Source organism: Tympanuchus pallidicinctus, unplaced genomic scaffold (genome assembly GCF_026119805.1).
Source record: "Tympanuchus pallidicinctus isolate F22 unplaced genomic scaffold, pur_lepc_1.0 scaffold2, whole genome shotgun sequence".
In the NCBI taxonomy this organism is placed as follows: Eukaryota; Metazoa; Chordata; class Aves; order Galliformes; family Phasianidae; genus Tympanuchus; species Tympanuchus pallidicinctus.
The window spans coordinates 11,237,416-11,263,675 of NW_026294721.1; the positions used below are offsets into that span (position 1 = coordinate 11,237,416).

General features: G+C 36.2%; 2 protein-coding genes across 8 annotated transcripts in view; both read left to right on the forward strand.

Moving 5' to 3' along the window:
• The window catches only part of JAKMIP1 (janus kinase and microtubule interacting protein 1), a 124,906-nt gene extending 109,759 nt beyond the window's left edge, over nucleotides 1-15,147 (forward strand). For all 4 annotated transcript variants that reach the window (XM_052682031.1, XM_052682032.1, XM_052682033.1 and 1 more), the window contains 3 exons: nucleotides 12,089-12,154; nucleotides 13,719-13,763; nucleotides 15,000-15,147. In XM_052682031.1, the coding sequence (XP_052537991.1) occupies nucleotides 12,089-12,154; nucleotides 13,719-13,763; nucleotides 15,000-15,032 (144 nt within the window). In that variant the 3' untranslated portion in view covers nucleotides 15,033-15,147. The remainder of the gene's footprint in view (nucleotides 1-12,088; nucleotides 12,155-13,718; nucleotides 13,764-14,999) is intronic.
• Nucleotides 15,148-15,534: 387 nt separating this feature from the next.
• CUNH4orf50 (chromosome unknown C4orf50 homolog) overlaps nucleotides 15,535-26,260 on the forward strand; it is a 73,933-nt gene continuing 63,207 nt past the window's right edge. For 2 of the 4 annotated variants that reach the window (XR_008206507.1, XM_052682029.1), the window contains exons 1-4: nucleotides 15,535-17,159; nucleotides 19,235-19,386; nucleotides 20,620-20,758; nucleotides 21,858-22,553. Coding sequence is in view for 2 of the 4 variants with exons in the window: in XM_052682029.1 (XP_052537989.1) it covers nucleotides 19,358-19,386; nucleotides 20,620-20,758; nucleotides 21,858-22,553 (864 nt within the window). In the remaining 2 variants the exon portion in view is untranslated. Of the gene's footprint in view, nucleotides 17,160-19,234; nucleotides 19,387-20,619; nucleotides 20,759-21,857; nucleotides 22,554-22,773; nucleotides 22,934-26,260 lie in introns of those variants that run through there. The other 2 variants (XM_052682030.1, XR_008206508.1) reach the window with 2 other exon arrangements.

Genomic DNA, 26,260 nt, shown 5'->3' on the forward strand with positions numbered 1-26,260 from the left:
CCGAAACACTTACTTCCAAGGACACTACAGCTATGCTAAGTGCATTTTAGATGTTTTCTTTGGGTTGTGTTGGGTTGTTAGTTTGGCCCCATGTATTGCTCGCTAAAGATATGTTAGAACATACCTTCATTTCAGTCTGGTTTATGTATTTATGGATTGCTCCACACATTAAAGTCAAACATGATGGATTATAGAATGGTTTGAGCTGGAAGGGACCTCAAAGATCATCTAGTTCCATCTGCTGCTGAGGGCAGGCTTGCCAATCACTAAATCAGGCTGCCCAGGGCCCCACCCAAACCAGCCTTGAATACCTCCAGGAACATCCACAACTTCTCTGAACAACGCATTCCAGCACTTTGCTACCTTTTCAGTGAACATTTACCCCTGACATTCAGTGAAAATCTCCCGTCCTTTGGTTTAGAACCATTGTCCCTTATCCTATAATGGATGAGACTTCTCTTCTGCCTTAAAGCAAAATGGTAATGTAAGCATAGCCTCATTAGCCATGGATATTTATGTATCTATCTCCAGACCCACATTATAGTGTGTCATTGGAATTTCGTGTTGTGCCCATCTCAACATACTTATGTTGCAGCCCTGCAGGACATGTTAAGCTAATTCTGCTGCCTAATAAGAAGCTAAGCATTTTAGTCATCTATTTTTAACCTCCGTTGTTGACAGGAAAAATAACGTCAAAGATGGCAGTTAATTTCCCTAAAGTATGGAAAGCAAGCATATTGCATTTGAAATTCTTTACTCAGTTTCTTCTCAGTTGTTTTCTTCCTGAGGTTTGTATTTGTATGGGACCAGTGGTTAGTGCTGTTAATCCAGTAGTTGTGTGCAAAAATGTACAGCTTAAAAAGACAACAGAAAAATAAACAAAAAGCCATAGTATGGAACAGTAGTGTTACAGGGCTGATCCTCACAGGACTAAATGTGTCTGCCATAGCTGGTGGCAGAAGCTGAAATGCTACAAAAAAGAGAGCACCTTGGAGTTGCCAGAGTCTTCATATAAGAATGAAGCTGTTCTAAATGTGCTAAATATATTTAGATGCTACATTAAATGAGTGTCCTCTTTTCTTGATGAATTTATGGATACCAGAGGTTTTGTTGACACAGGGTTGTTAACAAGTACCAACTACACTGTATTCTGGCAAAAATGTAGTCAAGACTTGTTCACATTTATGCACTTTACAGTGCTTTTGCTGTATGTACCGTTCTTTATCTCCTGAAATGGAGGATAAGGAGAATGACATGGCAGCATGATGGGCCTGCTGGTTTTACAAAGAAAGGCAAATGTTTTTTTTCTGAAGAATATGCTATCTGAAAAGGATGCAGACATGCATGAATAAAAGTTGTCCAAAGTGAGCCTGTGCTGCTTTATGTGTGCTCATTTGTGTAGATTTGAAGCCCTAGTTTTTAGTCACTGTGCTTAAACGTTTGAATGCAATAAACATGTTTTAGGATGTTAAGCCCTGTTTTGCTTTGGAAACTCTGTTCATCTTGTGCCTGTTTAGCCTCACATTATTATTCACAGAATCACAGAATCACCCGGGTTGGAAGGGACCTCAAGGATCATGTAGTTCCAACCCCCCTGCCTAGCAGGGCCACCAAACATACGCGTTATTATTAGTGTATAAATAAAATCATTCATGGATATCCAATATGCATGAAGGAAACCAGGCTTCCGTGGAACCAAATCAGACAAACGCTGATTAGATCTACTTGCTAAGACATACAAACTTTTACTAACTCAGAGAGCAACATGCAGATCGGGGGGACAGACCTGTGGTTGAAGCATAATGACAGTATTCCTTTCAAGTCACTGATGGTGTTTTGATTTCCATCATCCCTTCTGTTTGTGAGAGGCAAGATATGTTAATTAAAAATCTGTCACAAGCAGCTTGTGCTATTTGCTCCTAGCCATAGGGTGCATGCTGCTCCACTGCTGTTCCTGTATTTGTTATATTGTATGCTATAGTCTTTTTATGAGCTTTTGTAAGCCAGTTTATTTCTAACAGGACTTCTTTTAAAATTAACATGTATGCTTTAGCCTGTGCAGAGCTGTGACTTTTGTGCACTTGAGAAATTATTAGGATTATTTCTAGCTGGTTTTGTGAGGGAGGGGATTTTACATAAATAACATGCTTCACAGTAAGCATTTTCTCAAAAGGAGAAAAATGTGGTGGTGTAGCTATAAAAAACCTCTCCTAGAAAAGATTACTTCAAGTAGAGCAGTACAGTATATTTCTGAAGTAGTGATATCAACTTCTTAATCAAGCAAGCTCTGTTGACTTTTTTTTTTTTTAATTAAAAAAGTAAGAGCCACGTTGCTGGATCTCCTGAAAAAAAGCTTGTGTATTAGTTTCCTGATGAAATCAGGAATGCTGAGGGCATCCAAATTCCAGCCCCAAATAGAATATAGCTGTAAATATTTTAACTGTGTTTTCTTGAAGCCTTTACTCCTATGACCAGGTTGATGGTCATAGGCTCATTCACTGATGAATTATTTATTCATCAGTGATATAAACACAAAACACCACTTTGCACGTTTTACTGGAAGAAGGCACATGACAAGAATTCTATGAGAAGGCAAGAGACCTTAATGCTTATAAGTTAAGCATAATGGATGCTACTCCACTGTGAGTTCTCACTGCTAACTCATAGGTAGAACAATTTTTCCATACTATCATGTAGTATGTGGGAGGGAACACCTTGTTCACAAATGCATAGGATAGAATGTAATTGTAATTGTAATTGTGTCCATATGACTCTATTAGCACAGCTATTCAGAATACATATTTGTTGTTATTTTTTTTTGTTTTAGGGTTTTCTCTGAAACCCATCATTTAATAACATCAATTTGTTGAAATATCAATTGCCTGTGTGAAGTTGGAACCTGAGATTTGCTGCTTGATATATTAGTGATGCTCAGGTAGAACTTGGATAAATTCAGCAGTTATTCTACTTCACTGTGTAATCTGTTATGGTTGATAAACCATTTATTTTTCACCTGGGGAGAATTGTTAAGGCTTAATGTTTAACTGTGGAGGCTCTGGAGAGTCGGAGAGAGATGGATGCTTATTTTATCAAATTAGAGAGGATGCTATGCTTGGTGTAGCTTGGTGACAGGCATGAGAAGATCTTATCTTTAGTTTCTCCTCTCTGCCATGTTGCCCTCTGCCAGTCTGTGACTTGGTCAAAATCCCACAATTTTGTCACAGTCAGTAAGGCAAAAGTATTACTAAGATTACTTATACATTAGTCGTTGGGGTAATTCTCAGCTAATTTATTTCTTGATAGATATCATCTGTTTTAATGCTTTAATTTTAAATCCGAACTGTTATGGTGCTAGCAAAGTTCATCTCCATTTATTTGCATGCAGCTGTGTGAAGATGAATTCATAGGACAAACAAGGATTTTTTAGCAGTCATTAATGTTTGCAGTTGGGAAGTATTCACTGTTCAGTGTACAATAGATTATTGGTGATGGTGCATTTTTGGTATTCACACATGCTTTTGGAGCTAACTGTAATCTATAGTCATGAAGCGTATGATGACCGGGTTAATGACAGTTGACCTGTGGTATTGATTTACTATGCAGAAGTGAATATTGAGTCTTTCAAACCATCATTGCTGCTGTAAAAACAGCAGCATAATAAAATTCTGTTAGTTCCCACAGATGAGAGTTAATTTTAGTCATTTCTACATTTTTATCTTACAGTGCTTTGTTATATATGTTTTCTGTCTATTTAGGCTTCAGATCAAACCATGCTGATTTGCTAATTGCTTTAGTGATGCTACTTGTCTGTGTAAGTGATGACAGCTGTACTGGTGCAATACCTACAAATTTAAATGAAAAATCTGCTGCTTTTGCCTTTAGTGAGGTTTGATTCAGGTTGTACTCAAGTGAAGAGCAACTGCACGCCTGAAGCTGAGAACAGAATCTAGAAAACTCTCACCTGAAATTTGAATGCTGAAATTCTGAATGCCCTGTGTTTCTTAGCAAGGACAGTGGAAGGCTAAGAAAGAAATTCTAAAAACAGAAAGAATGCTGGAGCATATAGAAAATAGAAGGTGTAAAGAGTGTAGGCCAAATGTACTTTCATATGCACAATTCATGTATATATCATGATAATTACTTACACTGAAATTTTCTATTTAAATACAAGAATATAGATAACAAGAATCTAACGCTAACTGAAAAAAATATTTTAATAATAATAACGTTTCTGGACAGTCAAGGAGTCAAGATAATTGAATGTTTGGTCTTCTGAGTTCCCACAGACTTAGAATAACCACTCGGTATATACTTAAAGCTTAAATGACTTTAGTAATAAATCAAGTTTACTAGTAAATATTAAGTAATAGTAATATTAAATATTAATATCTTCATGTTTAGTATCAGCTTATAAAAAACATTTATTGTAAGGGAAATGCATTTATAAAATTCACTGGTTTACTACCATGTAATTGAGTACATGTTAACTTCCGTGCTGAAAGATGCATCAGTGGAGCTGCTAAAAGATTCATTCTCTTCAGGAGGGCAAATAAAGCAATTGCAAAGTGTGTAACAAAGCTTAGTAAGAACAATTCTCCTACTTGAGTAATAATTAATTGAATTATCATGGTTGAGACTACAGAACACAGAAAGGAATGGGGTTATTACCTGCTCTGTAAAGAAGTATATTGGTGATAATTTTGAGAAGTATAGAATGTCAAAGATGATGTAATATATTCAACTGGCCCAAAGTTTTTGTTCATGAAGTAAAACAAGATGGCAACACAAATAGGCTTAATTTAATGATACTAAAGTGTGCTTGCTTTTTTTCCTTATGTTCAGTATGCAAAATCACAATTTAGGAATATGAAACTAAAGGGAATATTTGGATTCCTAAGCCTACGTCTCTTACAGTAGCAGATACAACAGCTTGAGTTAATGTGTGTGACAATTGTCCCATATGTATTTCATTGTATATACATTATAATCCTTAAAACAACTGCTAAAATACGTTTGATTTAAATATATATTATGTTCTTATTTTTTCATTAAGGAATTTTATCCATCATCTAAGTGATTTGAATAACAGCTAAAAGCATATCAGTTTATATGCATCTTTGTTTAAATTTGTACACGTACCATAGTTACACCACTGTTCACTATTAAGTACCTTACATACCTGCATCTTGATTTCCTTGAGAAGCTGCTTAAAAGAGTGATATAATGAAACAATATTCTTGTCTTTGTTCTTGATGATATGCTAGATTCAAAAATTCAGCATCTGATATAGTCCATCCATGGTGCACATCCTGTAAATGTACATCAGCGTGAACCTTTCAAACATTTCAGAGCCAAGGACATAAGCAGCTTAGCAAATCCTCCTTTGTCTGCTTTGTGCTAAAATTATCAAATTGTTTTCTTTGATTTGCTGATGGACGTAAATCCAATAAGAGTGGGTCACAGGAACTATTAAGGTGATTTCTATACCCCTGATTAGAATTGCACTCTTGTGTTCTCGCAATGATAGCAGTATGACAAAAAGTGTATTTTGCAGGCAGATAAATTCTGATGTAGCTGCCAGTAAAACAAAGTTTATTCCTATGGACCTTTTACTTACTCTTTTTCTAGAAAACAAGAATGTTGGGTCTGCAGCTGGATGAACTTGCATGAAGTCATTGTTTCAGCAGCTGAAATTTGCCATAGAATTTGCTTTCCTGGTAGCATTTTCCCCAGCTAGCAAATGTCTTTGAGGACTTGAAGCCATCCAAGGTGTTGGTTCAGGACTGAGAACAGTTGGCTTGTGCTACAAGTGAATTGGAGAGGACAAAAGACATAAACGAAGATGTTCCATTTTGTTTACAGCACATACAATGTGCATAGCTATCCGATAACCAGGAAGCACCAGGAATTCTCAAAATCTCTGTTTCCTACTAAAAAGGAAGCTGAGAGATAAGGTAAAAAGCCTGAGTGTGTGAAATGAATTGCTTAATTGCACAGAGGGATGGCCATTTCTCATCAGAATTTGAAGTATCATGAAAGAAAAAGTAAGAAATTTAAGAAATCTACACATGCTTATTAGATGGTAGGGAAAATTTGCACGTTGGCTTTTCCGAGTAGCAAGGCACTTCTTTACACTTCAGATCTTTCTTTGTAATGCAAAATTTCCTGAGATGTCAAAGTCTCAGAATGATGACAAATCATCTGTGGGCTGATTTATTACCTTCAGAATAAAAATGAAGGCTCTATGATTGAAATGCAGGGCTCACTGAGCTCACTGGGAGGATTTCCATTTATTAAGTGCTCCTTTAGAACGGGTAGTGTATTCATGGAAAAGATACTTAATGTAGATGGATTGCTAATACCAACTGTGCATACATACTTCATGCATGCTATGTGGGATGTAATCAACTTTTTTTTTAATTGAGCAGTTTTTTCATACTTGTTAAAGCATTCAATGATATGAAGTATCTGAAGTGCAATATCATTTTCACTACTAGCTTTGTTATCTGTTCTTCTTTATTCCATAGGGCAGGTTTTTAAACCTGTGCTAATAGAATTTGTTACTCAAAGTCGAGTAATGTTTCCAGGTGAATATTCATCTTGCTGTTTGCATTTCACATAAACCTTGATTCCTCAGATGGTCCAGAGGTGCTTATATCCTTGAGGTTGCTGTACAGCCACGAGAACCAGACCATACTGAAAATTAAAGAAATTTCCCATTGAAATGAACAACTAGCATATTTAACTGGTTCTCCATTGGCAGTGCATTAACATCCTTCCATTGAACCTCACCTCTGATTTGAATGGTCTGCAAGGAACCTGCTGCCTTTATCTCAGTGGTATGCTCTATTCATATCTGTGCTGGCTACTCATTATTACAAGGTGTTTTCTCAGAAGTACTGAGGCACTGTGGAACTGTCTATGCTTTGTGAAAGGCAGCGAGATACAGCAATGTTATGCACTTCCATGTTGGTGCCTCAGCTCTCTATTACCTTAGAAGTAAGAGCCCAGTGTTTGAATTTCTGAATTTCCCTGCCATTACTGGAAGATACACAAAGGCACTTGCCATCCAAATTAACCAAAGTGAAATAACTACTTAAGTAAATAACTGCATTCAAGAAGTGCATCTTGTTTCCCAGAAAGATGGATTTTCCACCATGAGGTGAAAAAAAATGATGGTTATGTGCATTTAAAAGAAATACACATGTTAAGAATCTTATGCTTGGGAAAAATACTCAATTTGCTTCTTTTAGGCAGTTTGACAGCCCTGAGTGTTTGGTACTTGAGCAAAGTTTCCGTCATATGCCTATCACTTAACTATTGTCTTCAAAGAATATTTATGCTTTAGGTGCCTTAGCCTTCTGGATGTTCTTTCTCTTAGCTTACCATTAGTTTATCAGGGTGAATGCCACGGGACTGAGTGCCACCTTCCTTTGCCAAGCTACTACTAAAAAATAATTTATAATGGATCTTAAATGTCTGTTCAAATTGCAGTTAAGTAATAAGGCGCATATTGCACATCTTGAGCATGTTTTTTCTGTGTCTGACTGGAAATGCGAAAGGATTTCCAGGAGGAGCCTGGCTGCTGACTCAGCAGTTCTACTATTGCAGCATAGCTTGGCTGGTAGAGCCATCTGCTGTTACCTTGGGATGGCAGCAGGCTGGCAGCCCCTTTGGCTGCTCGCAGGACCCTGAAGAGCAGTGGCAAGAAACTGCTGGTGGAACTATGATTTATCAAGTAGGTTTTTTTCTGTACTAAAATGGATGCTTGGAAGATACACATGCAGGTGAAGTGGTAACAGACTATTCACAAATCTGCCCATCCATCATCCTGAAGTTTTGTGAGTTTTTTATTTGCTATTGCAGGTTGAATGGCAGATCTGTATTCAGTATTTTGGTAGATTGGTTGAGAATGCAGGTGTGGAGCATAGTATTAAGGACCCATACCATAGCACAACCCTCTTCTTTTTTATGGTTATATTCTCATTGTGCTGTTTCTTTTCAGCTTTTTGTTTGCCAAAGCAGCTGCTTTGTCTGGCCTTGTGATTTGACAACACAGTGTTATTCTCAGGAACCCTGCCAGTCCCAGAAAGCACTCATGGGGCTAATGGGCAGCTACTGACTGTAGTCACATAGGAGCTGCTGGAGCCCAGCTTGAACACTACTTTGTTCTGTCCCTCATGCCTACTCTGATTGAGGCCAATACCAAGGCTTTTCATGGAAACATAATTACTGTCCTGCTTTCAGATTGTCCACCCTTATCTTCCACCCCCTTCTAAAATAATGAAAATAAGCAAAAGAACAATTTGTAGGTATCTTCTCAACCAAGACGTCTTAGTGTTTTAACAGCACTGTACCATAGATTTTACTGGTTCTTCACACAGTCTGCTGTTCTGTAGAAATTACACTGTTTTTAAACTGCCTTGTTTAAGCACAAAGCCAAAGGTATCATTGTATTGAAATATTTATACTTCCATAAGACACAGTAGGAAATCTTGACTTATCATCAACTTAAAGCTATAGCATGATAGTAGATGGAAAATCCTGATAACAATAAAATATTTCTGCATGATATGTTGTTACAACTGTGCTTTGCAAACATAAACAAATCAGAGTTCATTGAAAGCAACTAATCAAGTGCTGTGAGGATCTGAGAGTGAGTCCACAGATTCTTGATTGCAAACACTTGCAAATAAAAGGAAGAGTTGATAAAGATGTAAGCATTTGTACTGAATATCAAGAAGTTCTGACCTCAGTCTTAATTAGGATGTGTAATTTTTTCTGTATTTTCTTTCTCAGTGGTTTACTATAGCTCATGACTGAAGAACACATGTTGGTGTTTCTAGAAGATAATCTTATTTAAGCTATTTTTATTTTATGTATCTTATGTGCATTTTTGAAGTCATATTCTGCAAATTATTATCTCGCTATGGTCAAGATAATGCTATAAATACAGATATATGCACAAGGGGAAAATATGTTTATTTTGATGTGTTAGCTACTCTACGTGAATTTAAATCTCTGTGTTGATTTTGTTGTGTTTTTTTTTTTCCTGTTGCAAAATTATTTCTGTATTTTTAAAGGCATCTTTTGAATTACATGGAAATAGGTAATGAATTGAACAAGATATTTCAGGATACATAAATAGCTGAGCTGGATTGACCCTGTGCAGTCACGGGATGTTGACTGCAATAGTGACACCCACTTCATCCCCCTGGATAATCCTCCTGCCTTACTCCAGGGCAACACGAGCAAATACGTGCAAATAAACAGTACCAAGCTTTTATACAGTGGTGGAAAATTCCAGCCTACTGTTGCTTTTTAGAACAAATTCTGTCCTGTAGGTTTGAACTCTAGTTCTTGTAGCAAAGGTGCAGTATATTACTCGATTGAAGTTTAAGTCTTCTGTGTTCTATTGCCATTGCCTTTTCCATTCATGTAAAGAGAATGACGGCTATTTAAACATTTGTATTCTTACTTCAGCATGTCATTTTTAAGTGGCAAACTTGGAACAGGTCTCTTAATAGACATATATGTGTGTATGTTTGTGTATATGTATAGAAACATCTGCCCTACAGGCAATATTCACTCTGTTTATGTCTGCCCTACTGACACACATCTTGTCCTTTCGAAGATTTTCTGTAAACAGATTTTCACGCATATGAAATGCAGCCCTGTATGTATTCCTTTTTAATTTATAGGTTGTCTTGGTATTTAAACAGATTCTTAGGAACACATAATTTTTTTCACCCTAAGACTTTTTTCACCCACCTCTAATGTCACACCAAGCTTAACAGTTACGATGGGTTGTAGGTGAGAACTGCAAAACAGAAAACTCAGCCTTCATTTTTAGAACTATTCCAAATAACTGGAGAGAATAACTGAATAGCTGTAATCTTCTGAAAAGATTAAAAATTCATGAGGGAATAATAACATCTCGATTTTTACTTAATTAACAGAAATCTGAAAAATGCTGTCTAATTAAAATGTTCTTATATAAAAGAGAACTTGCTCCAAACCCTGAGGTGAGAAAAACCCCAGATGTTTGGGGTTGTTTAGTGTTCTTATTTTTTCGGAAGGATAGTTCTCCACACACATTGAAAAAACATCTTGCACAATGAATCCTGAAGGTGAAAAAAACATTTAAAGTTATTGCTTCTTTCCACTCAACTCCCTGCAGTCTGATTTTATCACAGAGCATGGCATCACCCCCAGAGTTGAATTCTATCACTCAGGTCTGGGATGCAGTTGTAAATAGGAATCAGCAGAACTGAAATTAGTGGGAGAGAAATATGAGTGTAAGCTGATAGAGCAGAGAACTCAGAGATGATTACATCTACATGGTTCATATCCTGTGGCTTCTCACAGGTTTGTAATATTCCTGCTACATACAGTATATGAAAGCGATTGCTTGAGAGATAGAAATGCTGTGAGCCGAGAGCAGATGAAGTATTAAATCAGTTCAAAGGTAATAGAGGAAAAGTGAAATTAATACAGCTGTGCACCAGGCATTTGTTATTGTCAGCAAGGCTTCATGCACTTATGTCATGTGAGGGCAATCTGGTTTGTGCATTTATATTATCTGGGGAAATCTCTGAGTGATGTGGCACATTATGGTGGGAGGGTTTTGATTAACTTAATCCAACTGCACAGTGTTCAAAACAATCATTGAAACAAAGTCTTTTCTTTAAAAAAGCAGCAGTAATATCAAGATTATTGTTTGCAACCTGCCTGCAATATTTTTATGGCAACAGCTGTGGGCATGCTGAGCTGTGGGGTGGACGTACCTCATCTTTTGGGATATCTCCAGGTTAGATTCAAAAGGTTAAACCCTAGGCGTTGTGGTTCCTAAAGCAATGCTGAATAGTACTGGGATCAGTTGCTGCTGCTAGGAATGTTGTGGGTTGCTGTGAGGGTCAGGCATTTCCCACCATTGGAAGTCCTTGAGTTGAAAGCAGATGAATGAGTCAAACCTTCATTTGATCTCACTGATGTATAAGTACTGACTAGTTGCTTTTCTGAAAGATATACTGTTCAAATGGATAAAATAATAAAATAACAATAAAATAACTTGGGAGTGGTGCAGCAGCTCTTATGTTCAATTTATTAACGTGTGCACAGAAATTAGACCGTAAGATAATTTTCCTTTCAAAGTTCAGGAACTGCTAATAACCTTAATTTTTATAGGCCAGGGAGAGGTCAGGCAGTTAATTCCAAAGAGCTGATAATTTAAAAAGTTGCTCCTTCATTCCCAGAAGCTGTTAGTAGGAGATCCCAGATTTCTACCTGTAAAAAGAGTTCATGAACTTTATAAAGTCTACTATATACTAAACGTACTAATAAAATGCATCCTCTTAATCTAAAAGCCCAGTAAACTTATTATTAAAAAAAAGAAAAAAAAAAAAGAGGGAACTTACAGAAAGGAAAGGGGAGCAGAAATAAGTTCAGATGTGTGGACCCAACAACAATCATATTTTTGGAGATGCTTTGAACAAGTAGGGTACTTGAAGTTAGAGAGAGCTGTAGTGGAGATATTCTCTCTGATGCTGGTGGGAGAAGGTCAGCATAATAAAGGGTTTGAATGTCAGAATGGCATCTTGGTGGTGAAATGAAAGTCTAAGCATGCTTATTTTTTCTGGTATAACAGAAATATCTCAGAAGCATAGTCATGTTTTACAGGAAAGGAAAGTGGAGTGTTAAAATATAACAGTGTCATAAGCTGACTCTGTAGATAAGTAAAAAAAAAAAACTTTCTGGCAGTTACAGAGAAAGCAGTCTTGTTGTACTTCTTGGAATTTTGGTGCTAACTGGCCTTATCTCTATATGTATCTTAAAAGTATGATTTATGAGTGGTGAGTTTAGACAACCTGGTAGTAAACAAGATGATATGAAGACACAGCTTGTTTAAAATGCTGTTTTATGGAAATGTGGAACAATCCTGCCATCTGCACGACTAGTATAACTGAGCAGGAAGTACTACATTAATAAAGGGTATTTATTCTTGTGTTTAAGCTATTTAACATATTTTTGATTCATATGCTTTCCAAAGTAGATACTATAAGATCTATTTAACTTTTTTTTGTTCCAGAGGATTCGAGAACTAGAAGATAAAATAGAACTTCAAAAAAGGCAACTCAAAGAAATTGAGGAAAAGGTAAACCTGGTCAATAACAATGATTTTCCTTCTCGTACTGATTTTTCCCAGTTACACTGATGGTAATAGGATTTAACCTACTCTTAAGAGATCTATTTTAATACAAGAAAGATCAAATTTTAGTTCAAGTCCTTATTGCAATAAACAAAGCTCTGTCCCTCATAAACTCATGATCATCTGCTGTTTTGGTTTCTCTGTCAAGTAGGGAAGTCATTAGACTAAAACAAGGAGGATTTTTTTCCTGTAGTTTAAGTCAAATAACAGCATTATGATTTGTTTATTTGACAGAAGAGGCTATGTTCCTCCTGTTCCATGGGTAATGCTTAGCAAATCTCACAACTGTGAAAAAATAAATAAAATCTCTTAATGTTACTACTACCGAAATGTAAACCATTACAGTTTGTAGCATAGATACTAGGTGAGACAGCTTGTGGTAAACTGGAAAATAGCAGTTAGCATAATCTGTGCTGGCTCTTATGTGCAATGTTTGGGGAAAAGTATTGGAAAAGAAATACTATAATCACGATCTGAACAGAAAGCTGGGAATGAGTTAAAATTGTTAATGTTTTCTCTCTTAATGTCACATTGACAGGAGACCTCTCAAGGTTTCATCTTCTACTCCTAGATAAGTGCAGGGTTTCCTTCTATATATATTACCTTTACAGCTTTTTCTTGAAATGAAGTCTCATTCAGAATTTGAATGCCTGAAAGAAATTTGTATTGTCAGGAAATCAATGAATGATACACTTCTACTTCATTGCTCTTTTTAAGGCTTAAAATGTAAGTGAATGGAGAATGACATTTACATGACACTGACACTGAGCACGATGACTTCCTGGGGAGGGAAATTCTTTCTTTTGAAGGAAGGGCAGTTTTGATAATGGAGCCCAGTTACTGGCTGGAGCTATGGGCAGCACGTTGCTTATAGTTACTTCTTCATTAGTATGAATTTTTATTTTCCCTCAGGAATTTATTCAATTTTTAAGTATAATGTAAAATGCTTTCAAATGAGAAGATAAGAATGGCAGTATTTTTACCCTGTAGATTCTTCAGCAAACTGTCCTGTTTCCAGAGGCTATCAGAACAATAATGTTAAGTCTCAGTTTCATTCTACCTGCCAGTGCATGAGGAGCAAGAGTTGTTTAAACATATTGAGCTTTTCTCACAACTGAGTCTCTGGCCTTGAAGTTGCATATGGTTTTTACCCATGTCTGGGTAAGTTTTCTTGCAGGAAATCTTTCAGGCATGTTATTATGAGTACGTACTTGACTAAGTCACAGAGCTAAGCCTGATTTTTCTGAATTGTACATAAACTACAGATGTTACTGTTTGCAAAAGCTATCCTAAGATAATGAATTTTGCACCCTCTTTCCTCTTTTCAGAGTCAAATTTGTATACCGATCTTTCAGGCCCAATCAATTAGTATTAATGTAAATTAACTGCTGTTAAATTATGTCACTGGATTTCTTGTTACATATCTTACATCTTCTTCTTTTTCTTTTTTCCTCATTTTCTTTTGATCTTATTTTATAGTTTTTGTTCCTTTTTTTGTTTTTTTCACTAGCATTCATTCTGTGGCCTTGATGACACAACTGAGCCAAGACATGTGGTTGGTATTCTTTATATTGTTTTGTACTCAATTTTTAGCTCTTGGATTTTGGTATGTTTTTAGAATCATCTTTGTAAGGCTTTGAAACCCTGGGAAAGCATTTACTGGTTTTGCTTGCACATACAGGAAGAGTCCCTTGTAAGATCCAAATTGATGCCTTCTATTAACTTCCTAGCCTTCTGCAGAAAATCATTCTTTTTTCAACAAGAATTGGTTTTGCATTCTAAGATATTGAGTGTCTGAACTGCAGTGGGTACTTCTCAATTCTGTAGAGCAGGTACATTTTAATCTTGAAGTTCAACTATTACTGTAAGATTCTGTCTCCCGTCCTGTGTTTGGTTTTCAGTTGTATTTTCTAAAAGTCCTGTAACTATACAAAAAAGTTTCATTTTACTTTCTTAAAAGCCTTGAAGCCACGAAGTAAATTAAAAATAAATAACTCAATTTTCTATTATGAGATGATGGGAAGAAGTATGACTGACCTTCTTTGTGCTTGTGAACACAGTAAGGATGAGACTAAGAAATCTGTCTTTTTTTAGACATAACTGTAATTCCCACTGCCCCATTCACAGTGCAAAGGACAGAGAGAATTTCTTTAGCTGTAGCAGCACTATAGCTACAGTGGCTTACCTTTCACACAGAACAAGAAAGAGAGATTAGAATAAAATCAGTCCTACTTCCATGGAGCAATGTAAATTTCCTGCTCCTTTTCACAGCCTTAGTGACAGAGGATTAAGATGTGGTTTAAAACCACTGATTTTTTTTTTTTTAAACTGAAAATTATGACACTTTTGCAGTTTTTCAAATCTTTTCCTTCTTTGAAATCTGTTCTGAATTATGTGCCGTTTACCATGGCTGGGCAGTCATAAAGCCACTCCAGATTTCCAGGGGTTCATGGCATATCAAAACTCTAGTGTGGAAGACAATTTCCTTTAATTTGTTTTGCCAGCAGTTAATCTATCCCTGAATAACGTAACGCAGCAAAGACCATTTTAAGAAATCTAACTATGGTTTCTTGTTGGTGAGACTCTTAAACATTCTTCCATATTGCTAGTCAAACTGGTTTGTTTGCTAATGGCAGTTTTGTTCTTGTTATTTTTAAGCTAACATTAAACTTTTAGGAAGACTTTTTGATGGGCGTGAATGCCAACATTTATTACAAAGTTAATTTTATCTATCTGAAGCTAAGAATACATTTTTTTTCTCTTTTTTTTTTTTTTTTCTTTTATTACCCAGGTTATTAAAAGAACCTATGGAGTGAACAGCTGAGTCCACATGCAAAAATATAGAAAACATTTATTGAGCAGCTTTAAATTGGTGCATTTTTTCACAAGTGTTTGCATAATACTTGAAGCTGCAAAATATTTGAACTTACAATTAGAGTTTTTTTTAAATCTATAGCTTCAGGCTGGAATGATTTCATAATCAAATAGGGACCAGCACATCATACACACTGAAAAAAGTATAAAGAGAATTTACACTCACACACCAATCAAACACTGGAAAAAAAAACCAAGTGCAATTACTGGATGCTATGTGAACTGTTCTCTACCAAATAGTTTTCTTACAGTACTGAGATCTTTGTCTCCATACTGCATGCTTTCAACAAATGTCGTTTGCATTTCACGCAGGTAACACAAAATCTCCTTTTTAGTATCCATATTAAAAAGATAAGTGTTTGACAATAAATTCTCTGTAGTAAATATCTGACAGGTTAAAAAAAAAAAAGCAAAAAAAAAAAAAAAGAGAAAAAAAAACCAAAAACTGTTCTGCGTTGAAAACAAAGAGAGATTTGAAGCCCCGCAGTGACAAAATTCATATTCAATTCATAAGTTGGAAATTCACAAGTGGAGAAGATGTAGAGTTTGGAGATAAGGCAGGGTATTAGATTGGACTAGAAGATCTTGGAAGTGGGTAAGAGCTGCAAGGCAGAAGTGAATTTTTGAACGTTCCCAGAAAATTAAGAAATAATTTGTGAAGATAGCCCTGGGAGAATGGAGGATCATGAGATGGACTGAGAGGTCAGGAAAACAGAATGCATGGTGTGTTGTCCTCAGTTATCTCTTAGGAAGAAAGAAAGACTTGAAGATATGGGTGTATAGATGAATGTGCTAAACAGATAAGCATTTGCAGAGAAATATCTGGGAAAATTTTATCCTCACAAAAGAAAGTTGACATTAGCGACCAGGAAGAAAAAATGGCACAATTGCAGCCAGCAGAGCTGGATATACACAGTCAAGGACATTAACCACCTGAACTGCAAGAAAAACTTCTTGTGAAGCACAGATTGAAAAAAATCAAAGTTGAAAACAGTTGTTTAAGATGGAGAACCGTAAGAAAAATTCAAGAAGGTTGTTTTTCTTTTCTTGAAAGAAAAACCCAATTTGCTCTTTCAGGGCTGGAAGGACATTGTGAAGAAATAGGTAATTTTGATTATTCTGGAATGTAGAGGCAAGTTGACAATATTATTAAAAGCACAACATTTAAAGACAACTTTCTCCTCAGAATTGTATGGAAAATCTTTATTTTAAAAAGGGCTGTGTTGAAAATGACAGAGGGGCAGGTCTGCTTCCACGAATATGCTGAACTCAAACACAAAAGTAGAGCGGAATAAGATGGTTATGGTAATATATTGGATAAAGTGAAAGTTATAATTAAAAAAAAAATAAGGCAAGGAACCATCAAGGCAACACAAATAAAGAACAGATTTATCTTAGCAACTGAATATCTCCCTTTTGGAGGAGCAAGAAGCAGCTTCAGAAGAAGCCAGCTCTCTCAAATCTTTTAGGCTCTGAAGTATGATTTTTTTCATCAGAGATGAAAAATCACCAGCCAAGATGATTTATCTGCTGAAGTAGCTGGAGCACTCGACAACATTATTTCAGTCAGATGTCATGAACTGGGGATGATTTGAGTGTCTGACAAATCCTGTTTCCTGGCACAAAGCACAAAAAAAGTTAGAAACTTTAGAGGTTTTTTTAGAGAAAGATTCTGTTGCTCACAATGTTTGGTTCAAAAAGGAACAAGCATTCACAAAATGTGTTTTCAAATAGAGACTTTTCATATTTTAGTTAAAACTTTTTAGCACTATAATAACTGAATATGGAAAAATTAGCTCTTTACTGCAAAAGGAAAAGTTTTGTCTTTATTCTGAAGAGAGACCATAACAGTTGTAATCAGAGCTTTGGATAACCAAAACAGAAACTGGTGATGCGACAGAAATTGGGAAGAGATTGGATTGACTTGGGGAAGAAGCGCTGTTCTACCAGACATAGCTTTGCTCCTCTCTTATTTGGAAATTAAACTGGAAGCATAGACAAATGATCACTCAACACGTGACTGCAACATTAAGTGCTCTGCAAGGACAGGAGATGGTCTTGTTACAAAGCAGAAAAGGTATGATCGGTTTTATTAACTTTTATGTGTTTTATTGAATTGTAATTTGTGTGACAAGTTCCTAAAACAAAAAAAACCTGTCTGATTTGAGTGAGATTTTCCATATGACATTACGATGCTTTTATCCTATCTTGAAGTAACAGGTTTGTGCTTCTGAAAAACTGGGTGTATCATTTCAGTCTTACTATGCATTGCACATTGATATCAAACGTAGAAATGAGAAGAGGCTTAAGGTACTCAGGCCATGAAAGATGCTACACCTGATTTTTACTTTCTGTGACAGATTTTAAGTCATCTCTCCCAGATATATGAGCAAAGTGGAAAACAAAAAGTTTCTGATTTCTGAGATCAGAAATTTCTGGTTTTATGCTGCAGTACTAAGTACTTTTCAGAACAAAGCATAAGAAATATAGAGGCCTCCTGGATCGTGAAGATAAAAATCAACTGTAGAAATTACTGTATTCACTTTCAGTATATTTATTCTAGTGAATAAAAGCCCACTTAAGAGTAACAAAATACAACGTGAGTAGAAATCTGTATATCTACATTAAGTGTGAATTTAATTCCCACCTGATCTATCTTTTTTTATCTGGTAGCTACTTTCTGCAAAGTGTATGTCTGAGAAATCTTCCTTCTACAGCTCATGAGTTGGATAGCAGCCTGGGGCAGAGCTGAAAATCGTATTAATTTAGCTTCTGATGTTAACGTGTTAACATGCAGAGCAGTTGTGTCCATAATTACTTTAAATTTCTTATGTAGTAGTACGTGGGGTTGCCCATTGTAGGAGAGCAAGATATTTGTTCATTTCACAAATAATTTTTGCACAGAATTTGATAGTGGTTCAAGGAGCTCAAAGCAAAGATACTGTTCCACGTGCCAGGGAAAAAAGGTGTTTGTATTTACAGGTCCCATGGTCTCTGAGGAGAGACTTGGGCTGGTAAGTCAAGAGAAGATGACATAGGGATTTGAACTTTGTTGTCAATGTGGATTTACACGTTATTTTCCTATCTGTGCTTCTAGCTTTTAGGTATCATAGTTTCTCAAAGGACTGGGGAGTGGCAGAACCTTTTCAGGTCTAAGTCTTTATGTAGCTGACATAAAGCCAGAGAGTAATACAGTAGCAAAATAACACCATTTTCTGTAATTCGCCACATATGTGGATAACTCACATGAAAATGTGGACAATAATAAAGCTGTTCATTCTTTTTTGCACCAATTTGGTGCTATTTTCTTCTCTTCAGTGCCAAAAGTAAATGGTACTTTTTTTTTTTTTTTCCTCAGTGCAGCATTTGGAAGAAAAAAAAAAAACAAAATACGAAAGCAAGCAATAAAACATACACAAAAAATTAATTGCATTATTTCGTTGAGAAGTTCAAATGCCAGTATATTCCTTACTATTACAGGTCCAATTTCAAATCAGTAAAAATTGGTTCACAGAATGAAAGCTGTGGCATTTCTCAGGTATCAGTTTTAGGATTGTTCTTTACTGAGAACAGATCGTGTAAATGAAGCTGAACTGTGGACTGAGGAACTTTTAGAGCTGTTGCTGAAGGAGGCAATGGAAATAAACAGACTTTGAAAGCTCAAGTTTGAAGGTTCCTTTTTAGGCATTAATCTTTTGTCTTAAAATAATAAAAATATCAAAGATTTTTCCAAAAAAATATCCTTTGTTATATAAGTGCTCCATGTTATCAGCTGCTCTATTTAGTACAAAACAATCCCCATTTCAAAAGTTTGATACCTAATGCCTTCCTGAATTAATGTAGTTGTACTTTTTATAAAGATCTGCAACTCCTTTTGTACATGCTGAATTACTTTGAGGTTAGTGAAATAAGACTCTCTTATAAATAATATATGTTTTCAGAACTGAGGACTGTTAATTTGATCTTTAGGGAGGCTTAGCCTCTTATTGCATACTCAGACTGCAGTACATGAGAACTTAAATGATTATTTTCATCACAGACCCTTCAACTGCTAGAGAACAAGAATTTTGTTACTGTATTAAAATGCTCAGTGATGAAGGATTTGATGTTCTGCATTTTAATGTTAACATCGATAGTTCTTGGATTTCCCAGGATTTAGAAGATGCAAGCATACCTGATGAGCAAGAAAGAAGTGCTGGACAAGAGAATTTGAACCTCAGAATAAAAGAGCTGGAGAAATTGGAGCAAAAACTGAAACACACTTTAGAGGACTACATGGAGTCAGATTCTGTGCTAAGAAATAGGTAAATAACTTTTTTTTTTTTTTTTTTTGCACGTAGAAGACATCAAGAAATATGTGCAAAATTAGCAAATTAGCTCTAAGAATCTTTGGAATGGCTAATAAAATGAGTTTCTGAATGTTTTGTGTAGCTTTCAGAATAGAAATACACTATTCAAATTTTTGCTTCTATTATTTTAATCAGTTTTGTATCTTGATGTAGACTCTGTAACCAGACAGCTTTTTCAGGATACTTCATCCTTAAATATTCTTAAGGTGTAAATTCTGCTTGCAGATTATATCACTTTTAAGAAGTTTTAAAAGTTAATTTTGGAGCAGAAAGATACACTTATATTTAAATTTAAAGTTTTGTGCTATATAAAAAAATTACAGTTTCAAATAGATGTGTGTAGCTTAGTATGTTAATGCTAATCATTGCTGTAGCTAAATAAGCATTAATTATGTAGTTGACTAGAATAAGATCAAGTGGTGCCTTGCAATTGCACTATTCTTAACAAAGCCAGAGAGTTAAATGGATAATAAAATCCAAATTTCCTAGCCATGAATCTAGCAAAACCCAGTGACTGGATAGATGTAGAGACTAGAGCTGTGGTTATCTTTATGGTGTTTACTTTGCATAACACAGAAAACTTCAGTCAACATTATCTCCATTAATGTGATTATTTATGGTTTTCATGCTAAACGTGCCAAGAAAGAATGAACACCAACATTATCTTTAACATCTTTGACAGTCTCCAGAGAAAAAACCCCAGTAGACTCTTTTTGATGATGTTTATTTGTAGCAATCAAAAAAGCTATCTTATTGCTGAGAGAAAAATGGGAAAATAAAAATAAATTGATATCACAGAATCACAGAATCACAGAATTGTAGGGGTTGGAAGGGACCTCCAGAGATCATCGAGTCCAACCCCCCTGCCAAAGCAGGTTCCCTACAGCAGGTCGCACAGGTCGGCATCCAGGCAGGTCTTGAACATCTCCAGAGAAGGAGACTCCACCACCTCCCTGGGCAGCCTGTTCCAGTGCTCCGTCACCTCACTGTAAAGAAGTTCTTGCACACATTTGTGCAGAACTTCCTATGCTGCAGTTTCCAGCCGTTTCCCCTTGTCCTGTCTCCACTCACCACTGAAAAGAGTCTGGCCTCGCCATTCTGCCCCATCGTCAATATATTGATGATGACAGCTTATCCATCTGGACTACACCATTTACTCAGCAAAGATCTTCATTTTCAATATAACAGGATGAAAGAGCTGGAGCTGTCACACAAAACACTTCTTGTAACGATTGATCAACTAAACATGAAAGTGCACCATTTTGAAAATGCAAATGTGCGTGTTAAAGGGAAACTGCGAGAAGTTTGGGAAGAGCTGCTGAGCTTGGTAAGGAGGATATTGTTTCAAATGACCTAGTTCAAGTTCTCTTTAAGGCAGTAGTTTATAAGTCAGTCTCCTCTCCAGTGACCTGTTTTCACACAATACATCATTTCAGGCTTTCTTTTTTTTTTTTTTTTTTTTTTTTTTTTTTGTAAAACCAGGGGAATCAGAAGAATTATTTTCTCTCTGTGCCTCACTTTCTATTTCTCTAATTGCTTTGACAGCACTGTCAAAAACAAACAAACAAACAACTGTTACTGCTGCCATTTGAGCCATTGAACTTTGGGATACCTGCTCCCAAGTCAACACATTCTTTTTCCATGAATTAGGCTTTATTCTTCTGGCCCCACATTAAATCATTTTTAATCCCCACCATCCATTACACAGCAGCACAATGCAACCATAACAGCCTGTTTTCTGTACAAAATTCAGCTGCTCAGCTTCAGGGAATACAGCAATGTCTCAATGCCCCAGTCTTACTTAAATGTTGTCATAATGACAGTGTGATACTGGTGGCTCTAAACAAGGGCAGCATGTGAATCACGAAAGCATTCTCCGCCTTCCATTGACCTTTTTCACCTTTCTGTGTCTCTGTGTTCAAGCACAGTTTGATGCAAACCAAAATACTAAAGTCTTTCTGAAACTGATTCAAAAGGCATCTGTTCCTTTCTTCTTTTACCATGGGCTCATAAAAGGATTTGACAGATGACAGGTATGGGGAAGGGCAAAGGGCAAAAACTTTGTTTCTTATAAAAGTGTGTGTTCTCTTTTATTCAATAGAACCATGACCTCTCTGTCTGTAACATCTCAGTGTCATACCAGTATCAGTGTATGGGATATGTTACTGTGTTGTTCAGAGCTGGTTGTATGCATTTCAGTTCAAAATTGCTTTTTATTTAACAGTTCTTGTAGAACATGCAAAAAAAAAGTGGGTAGTTTTTGATTTGAGGTGTTTTTCTTGTTATGTTTTCTTCCTATTTCCTATATTTCCCCTGAGTTTTCAGGGGAAAAAAGGGGTAAAAATATTGCAAAATTAAGAAAAAAAGATAAGAGAAGATTAGATTTGATATGAAGTTGTTAACTGTACAAATCACTAAAATTTTAGGTTGAAAACCAAGAGAAGTCAGAGAAGAAACAAAAGGAGAAATTGCATTGGCTTCTAGAGCAGCTGAAGACAAAAGAAAATGAACTAAAAAGCCAATCTGAGTACTTTGAGCACTACAAACAAAGGCAGAAGCAACAGACAGCAGTGCTGAGAAAAAGGGAATGTTACCTACAGGGTGAGGTGTTTAGACTGGAAAAACAAGTGCTAGATCTCAGTGCCCATACTGCTCTTTTGACCTCTGAGTTAGGAGAGGGAATGGCACAGGGTCTCCAGAAGAAGCTGGAATCAGCATCCAAAGGCCTGCAGAGCTGTAAACCTTCTAATATGCAACTCACAGAATTGAAAAACTCCATTGGAAATGTGGAGCATGACATGAAAAGCCACTTTGAGTCATTTCAGAAAAATCTGAAGTTCTTAAGGGATAAAGAGGAGGACAACAGAAGAGAAAGAGCAGACCTGCTGGCTCAGCTTCAGTGCTCCCAGGACACTGAAGACTTTCTCAGGAGAAAATTGGAAGAATCTTGTCATCATGTCTATAATCTGAAACTATCTGAAATCAAACTACAGGAACAAGTGAACAAGCTTCTGAATGAAAACAAGTCTTTAAAATATCAAGCTAGGGTGAGGTTAAAAAAGAAAGAAGAAAAGGACTCACAGCTTACAAGACCAGAAAATGCAGACAACAGTGCTGACCTGGTAAGTAAAAGTAAAGCAAAATACAATAAAGTTTCATCTTTATATCACCCCAGATACCTTTTATACTTTTCATTAGGTATGCAGAGGAGATGTAACCCTGAGGCTTTTTCCTTCCTGTATTTGTTTCCTTTATTTCTGTTGATGTATTGAAATTTCAGTGTCTAATTCACACCAATTGGAACTAGCAGCTGGTGTTTCAGTGCATCACTGCTTTTATTAGGTGTATATTGAAGGCACTTCACAAACCTTGTTTCCTTAAGTTTTCAAGTGATGTGCCTAAGGCAAAAGGTCTTTGTTGGCATCAAAAGTAGAACCCAGAAGAACTTCTGAGGCATCTGTCTCATGGACACCATCCAGATGAAGAGTGCATGCATGGTTGGGTGAGTATTCACATCTTATTCATGCCTGACTGCTGAAGGAAAAAAGCACAGCTGAGAAAAATATCTTGCTCATGAGATTTTCTGGATAATGGAGCACAAGAGGAGATAGATACTATATTCAAGTCTGTGAGTTGAGATATTCAGTGCTTTGCAGCTCCCCAGCATTGTGATGTGCTCTGAATACATTGAATAGGATTTCTTTGCTTCAAGCAGTTCACTCCAGCAATGCCTGGGAAAGCTCTAATATGCTGCAATATGACATTCAGCTTCTGCCAATTCATTTTGCTGACAGTGAATAGTTTCATGGAGAAGACACAAACAAGGTTTTATTATTTATGCACTGGGATAGGTGGTATTTTTATTCTGAGGACTTGTTAAATAAAGTGAAATCAGTTCAGCCTCATGCTCGGCTACCCATTCAGATTGTGACCTGATATTCTTAAAACTCTCCTGATATTATGTGCAGTTATCTGGAGGTAACAAACACAAACAAAACCTCTTTAGTGTAGGAGAACAAACATACTGTGAGTACTTTCAGAACTGGGAGAAGGTAGAGAGGACTGTCTGCTTAAAAGTTTAAAAAGAAATCAAGATGAAGTTTTTAACCTGGTATTTGAATGCATCTTTACAGACATAGTGATTTGGTTCCATTTCTAACTCTTCAGTCACAATCAAGTGAGACGAAGAATGTTAAGATCCTTCTGGAACTGGCAGCATGCATGAACTCTGAGGATAGCTTAGAAGATATGTTTTCTCCTTAGCTCCTTTTCTCCTGGGTTGGCAGAAGGACTTGCAACTGTACTTGTTTTTATAAGTCTGAACCATTGCTACAGGTGCTTTCCCTAGTGAGTTCACTGAAGAATGAAGGTTTGAAAATGTCCCTATCTTAAGATGTATTTAGAACGAGTTGCACTGAGTTGTACACAGGTACCACAACCGAGTGCACTGTGAGGGAACTGCCCAGCTAAAACCAGGGGGGATGGTGGCTTTCAGAGCCAGAAAATAAGTAGTGAAGAATTACTTTCAAAAATCTGAGAAAGGGAAAAAGTAAATATTGAATTGGAGGTGTGAGGGCAAGATGACCAATTGCCCAAGACTAATGCAGAATGTCTTTGAGAAACGGGGCCATGTCTCCATCATTCCATTCTGTACTATGGTGAAAAGGTTTTTTTCCTTCACCAAGCTTTCTAACCATTTCTTTTCCAACTATTAATGTATGGCTGTGTTGTGTTAGGAATTTAGGTAGTCTATGGTATACACAAGCATGCCAAAGTATATATTAAGCCAGTGTATTTTGTTCTGATGCACAAAAACCCTTGTTCCTTGTTGTGTTACACAGCATCAAGCCTTGTGCACTGCATTTTCCTTTGCTTTCAGTACTATTACAGATTCACCTGGATTTTTCCAGTAGAAAATTTTGCTCTCAAACAGTCTGGAAAAAAAATTCGATTTCTGTTCTAAAGGGATGAGGGAGACCTCTGGTGTTGTATAGTAAAACTGAAGAGGTATATTTTTTTTTGCCTTAGACTCAGATTCATTTTAGTTGTTGTTAATAAAATTTCCAAATCTCATTACACTGGTCTTGCAGTATTCAAGCCAAAATAGTTACATTAAAAGAAATCCTATTTAAGCTCATCATACTCCATCACCAGCTTTAAAAATTAGGAGTTATATGCATAACAAGAGAAAGTTTCATGCTGCTTTTTTTCTGGAACGTTTCTGATACATCATTTTTCACTGAAAGAGTGAGTAGGGTCATATGTCCATTCTGCAGCTAGGAAAAATGTGTTTTATGAAGACAGGCTTATCAGAACCCATATGAAATACAAAACATCTGAGATTCCTCAGTAAATATTGTATCAAATGACAAGCTCATCAACAATACTTGAAAATTATTCCCTGATCATTATTGTATATTGTATATGCACTAATATTTAACTCAATTAGGTGTTTTGATCTGGTACCATGGATGTGAACTGAATCTCATGGAGGAGTACAGTCACATAAATCTCATAAGAAAATTTAATTTCCAGAATCTTGTCTGTTTTTTTGTCTGTGTTCCAACTGCAGCTTATGCCTGAATGAAAAATGCCCAAAAAAGTAGCTAGTGCCATGTACCAATGTCTTTATTTATCAGAAAATTTCTGGATATTCACATTAGAGGTCTATTCAAGATCTTAGTGAAGGAATGTTAAGAAACACCGAGCCATACACTTCTCTACAGCTCTCAGATGAGAGTTGGAGGTTTGATTTTTGTGGTGTTCCAGGCATCCAAGCATTGTGTCTTTTTCATTATTTTAAATAACAGTCTTCTGCTAGAACCCCCATATTGCTAAAGAATATATATTTGGGAAGAAATAGAGGCAAACTTGCATGAAAAGAATGAGTGTTTTCCAAGGAATTAACATAAGCTTCATTATCACTGAGAAAAAGATGGAAGAAATCTGGAATTATTGTGGTTTCCACACAAATCATGCCACCCAGACAAGACATAAGAGGGCACAATAACGCAGGATATGGCTTGGGTTGAAATCAAAATTATGCTCATTGATTATTGAGAGGAAAACCAAGTGGCATTTGCAGACCCATTTTGAAGTTGCTGCTTTTTCCATCTGCGTGTAACTATAAAGCTGCAGCTCAGTCCTGATCTGCTGAGGTTTTTTTTTCAGCTGGCATTTGATGCAAAACACTGTGGGAAGACAAAAATGACTCTGTTGTCTTGGTTTCTGTTCTGTTGCTGCTTTGGCTACAGTCTCAATTATGTTTTTTGTCAAGGAAATCAAATCGGATTATTCACTAAGAATAAGCATGGCACATGTGAAACATGATCTGCAGTGTATCAGACATTAAGGGTATCTGCTTTGCACCAGAAATTGTCCTTGCACCCAAATTCAATCTGATACTGAAGATAGATTTTGAGAAGAGAATCTGAATTTTATAATTAAATTACTGACTGAAGACAATTTTTTTTCCAAACAACTATTCTATCTTTTCTAAAGAGCTATTCCAATATAGAAACATTTATCTTCATAGCCTGCACAGTGCAGGGCATAGAACTGTTAGTCTCTTTCCCTTTGTTAATGGACAACGTATCGATTAGATTCTGCCTTGCTAGTGTTCTGTGCTCCAACATATTGTGCATACTTACTGCTGAGATATTCTTCCTCAAGTAGCTATAGAGTCTCAAGGAGATATGAGGGTAAAATCTAACAAGCATGACATTTACTAGAAAATGTTGGAATGAGAAAAGTATATAGAATAGTAGCAATTATGATGAAATAATTGGTCTATTGAATGTTAATAGAAAATAGCAAAGAAAAGTTGTGT